Source organism: Solanum lycopersicum, chromosome 7 (genome assembly GCF_036512215.1).
Source record: "Solanum lycopersicum chromosome 7, SLM_r2.1".
In the NCBI taxonomy this organism is placed as follows: domain Eukaryota; kingdom Viridiplantae; phylum Streptophyta; class Magnoliopsida; order Solanales; family Solanaceae; genus Solanum; species Solanum lycopersicum.
In genome coordinates this window covers 12,596,757-12,600,896 of record NC_090806.1, presented here as the reverse complement: position 1 = coordinate 12,600,896, position 4,140 = coordinate 12,596,757, and the positions used below count along the sequence as shown (strand labels likewise).

General features: G+C 36.4%; 1 protein-coding gene across 1 annotated transcript; it reads left to right on the top strand.

Annotated features, from left to right (window-relative positions):
• The first annotated feature begins 1,964 nt into the window (after positions 1 to 1,964).
• LOC138337303 (uncharacterized) lies at positions 1,965 to 2,306 on the top strand. The gene has a single exon (XM_069287209.1). The coding sequence runs from the start codon at positions 1,965 to 1,967 to the stop codon at positions 2,304 to 2,306; it is 342 nt and encodes a 113-aa protein (XP_069143310.1).
• The last annotated feature ends 1,834 nt before the right edge of the window (positions 2,307 to 4,140 follow it).

The following is a 4,140-nucleotide window of genomic DNA, read 5'->3' as shown; positions in this document are numbered from 1 at the left end:
AGATCCTTTGAAAGAAATTAACCTTGGTACTAATGATGCCACAAGGACCAACTTAGTTAGTGCATTTCTAGAAATTCATGAAGAAATCACTTATATGAATATACTCAAGAAAATAGGGATGTCTTCGCTTGGAGTTATAAAAAATGCCTGGATTGAATCCTAAAGTAGTTGTCCATCAATTGGCAATCAAAAATGGTTCTCCTCTGTTAAGCAAGCTCAAAGACATTTTAGGCCAGACTTGGTTCCATTGATAGGAAAAGAAGTTAACAAAATCATTGAGGCATGATTTATTTGTGAGGTCAAATATCCTACATGTATTTCAAGTATTGTTCCTATGAGGAAGAAGAATGGTCAAATTCGAGTTTTTATTGACTTTAGAGATCTCAATTATGCATGCCCTAAAGATGAGTTTCCTCTTCACATTCCAGAGTTGATAATTGATGCCACCATTGGTTATGAGGTGATGTTGTTCATGGACGGTTCTTGTGTCTATAATAAAATTCGTATGGCACCAAATGATGAATAACTCACCACATTTCTTACACCAAAGGGTATTTATAGATACAAAGTGATGCCATTTGGATTAAAGAATGTTGGTGACACATATCAAAGGGCGATGCAAAAAAACTTGCTCCATAAAAATGTTAAATTCTATGTTGATGACTTGGTGGTAAAGTCGAGAAAGAGGGGTGATCATTTGAAAGACTTAAGGATGGTGTTTTAGGTGCTACAAATATATCAATTGAGAATGAATCCATTGAAATGTGCCTTCAGATGTCTGAGTGTAGAAATATTCATGAGTAAAAAAATCTCTGAGGAAAGTTAGCCTACTTGAGGAGATTTATCTCAAATCTTGCAGGGAGATGTCAACCATTCGTTAATCTCACGAATAAAGGTGATCCTTTTAATTGGGACCAAACATGTAGCGATGCCTTTAAAAGTATCAAATCGTATCTAGCGAAACCTCTGGTTTTGGCAGCCCTATACCTGGAAAATCATTGATACTCTACATTGCAGCACAAGAAAGGTCTGTAGGAGCCCTGTTAGCTCAAGATAATAGTGAAGGCCAAGAAAACAATCTTTATTACTTAAATAGAACGATGACGCCAAATGAGATAAAATATTCGCCAATTGAAAAGTTATGCTTGACACTTGTCTTCTCTATTTAAAAGATGAAGCATTATTTTAAAGCTCATGTTGTTTGCCTTATTTCTAGAGTAAATCCCATCAAGTTCGTTATGTCAAAACCTGTCCTTAGTGACCGACTAGCAAGATGGTACCTCCAATTCCAACAATTTGAGATTGTGTACATCCCTAAAAAATCTGTGAAGTGACAAGAATTAGCGGATTTCTTGGCAGACCATTGATGATTGGGATTTAACTAATGAGCTTCCTGATGAAGATATGATGTCCATTGAAATTCAACCTCCTTGGAAAATGTACTTTGATGGGGTTGCACATCATGATGGAGCTGGCGCTGGTGTAGTATTCGTCACTTCACGGGAGGAGATTCTACTATTCTCCTTTACATTAAAGCAATGTTGCTCCAATAATGTCGTTGAATACCATGCTTTGATATTCGAACTTGAGATGTCTATCGACGTGAAAAAAATTACACCTACATCTTCTGGTGGACACTTGTAAATCGTGACTGCAACTGATTACTTCTCAAAATGGTCTGACGTTGTTTCTCTTAAATAAGAAAAGAAAGAGAATGCTGCAAATTTTATCCGAGTACATATCATCTATCATTTTGGCATCCTTCGTTATATAATAACAGACGATGGAAGGCCATTCGATAACAAGTTAATGAACAATATTTGTGATCTCTTTGGTTTCAAGTAGCGTAAATCTTCTATGTATCATGTTGCCGCCAATGGTCTTGTTGAAGCATTCAATAAGACCCTATGCAGCATTCTTAAGAAAGTTGTCTCCAAGTCCAAATGGAATTGGCATGAGAAAAAATGGAAGAATTTTTGTGGGCATATAAGACAACGTACCGCACACCAACTCAAGCAATACCATATTCACCTGTTTTTGGAGTTAAAGCTCTGCTTGAGTTTCAAATACCTTCCTTAAGACTTGCTATTCAAGAAGTGCTCACTGAGGAAGAAAATGCTAGATTGCGTCTTGCCGAGTTAGAAGTACTTGATGAAAAGAGGCTAGAAGCCCAAAAAAACTTTAAATGTTATCAAGCTTGTCTATCTCGTGCTTTCAATATGAAAGTTCGCTTGAGGTGCTTTAAAGTTAGAGACAAAGTTCTCGTGGTAAGAAGACCCATTATTACTTCGCACAAGTCTGGGTGAAATTTACCTCAAAGTGGGAAGGACCTTATGTTGTAAAAGAACAATATTTACATAGTGCTTACAAGATGTTGATGTAGATTGTGTAAGGATCGGCCCTATTAATGTAAATATCATAAAGAGGTACTACCCTTGAAGAAAGATGATGCTCCTTGAGGTACAATCCTAAACTACACGTCACTCCTAGCCCGCAAAAGTATAAATAGTGTGCGGCACAACAACAAAAAAAATCACTCAATCCCCCAGAACTATGTGGTGACTTGATCCTCTGCATTGAGGTACATAGGCACTTAGAACCATATTCTAAGTTCAGTTGCATGAGTGTGAAAAATCAAATGTTCCCACTTGATCTGTCACATGATAGTTAAAGCGAATAGTATTTTGCTTTATATTTTGTCTCATCAAACTTTAGACTTGTATGAATTATTGATGGGTCAATAGAGGGGGAAAGCCCTTATAAAATATGAGTTCCTTAGCGGTATGCTTGAAGTCTTTCAGTTAAGACAACTATGCAAATTGAAGTATTTAACTTCTCCGAGTTTATTAGTTGATGTATCCATATTCTCTAAGTATAGAAGTTGAAGTATTCAAATCCTCTAAGTATGAAAGTAAGACTTCAAGTATGTAAGTAAACGTCTTCGAATCCTCTAAATGTGCATGTCATTGAATTTCATGCCTTAAGCTAGCCTTATTGTTGATTTATCCTTCAACAGATCTTTAAATTTATATGCCTTAGCGTGGACAAACTTGTCCCTTTAAACCTTAAGCTAGAATTTCCACGGACTTATTCTGAAAAGGATCTTTAAATTTTCATGCCTTAAGGTAGACAAGATTTGTCCCGTTGCACCTTAAGATGTCCTTTTCACGGGTTTATACTTAATAGGATCTTTAAATTTACATGCCTTAAGGTGGACAATATTTGTTCCTTTGCACCTTCAGCTGGACTTGTTGCGGATTTATCCTTCAGCTAATCTCAAAATTTCTCTGTCTTAAGGTGGACAAACTTGTCCTTTTGCACCTTAAGCTAGACTTTCCACGAATTTATCCTTAAGAGGATCTTTAAATTTCCATTCCTTAAAGTGGACAAGATTTTTCCCTTTGTACCTTAAGCTGCCCTTTTCACGGGCTTATATATAGAAAGATCTTTAAATTTGTAGAAAGATCTTTAAATTTGTATGCCTTAAGGTGGAAAATATTTGTCCCTTTGCACCTAAAACTGGTCTTTTCACGATTTTATCCTTTCTTAAGTTGGTTAAGTATTCAATACCTTATAACACCTTAAGAGTATAACTTTTTTTTCAAGGCGGGAACGTTACACGACATTCTAGTAAAACCTCAAGTTGGTTAAGCATTCGGGACCTTGTAAAACCATGAGGGTATTACTTTTTTTAAGGAGGGAATGTTACACTGTATTCTAGTAAACCCTTGAGTTGGTTAAGCATTCGGGACCTTGTAACACCTTGAGAGTATTATTTTTTTTCAAGGCGGGAATGTCACACGATATTCTAGTAAAGCCTCATGTTGGTTAAGCATTCGGGACCTTGTAACACCTTGAGAGTATTATTTTTTTAAGGAGGGCACGTTACAGGTATTTTAGTAAATCCCCAAGTTCGTCAAGCATTCGTGACCTTGTAACACCTTGAGAGTATTTACTTTTTTTCAAGGCGGGAATGTTACACGGTGTTCTAGTAAAGCTCAAGTTGGTTAAACATTCGGGACCTTGTAACACCTTGAGAGTATACTATTTTTCAAGGTGGGAACGTTAAATAGTTTTCTAGTAAAGCCACAAGTTGGTTAAGCATTTGGGACCTTGTAACACCTTGAGATTATTACTTTT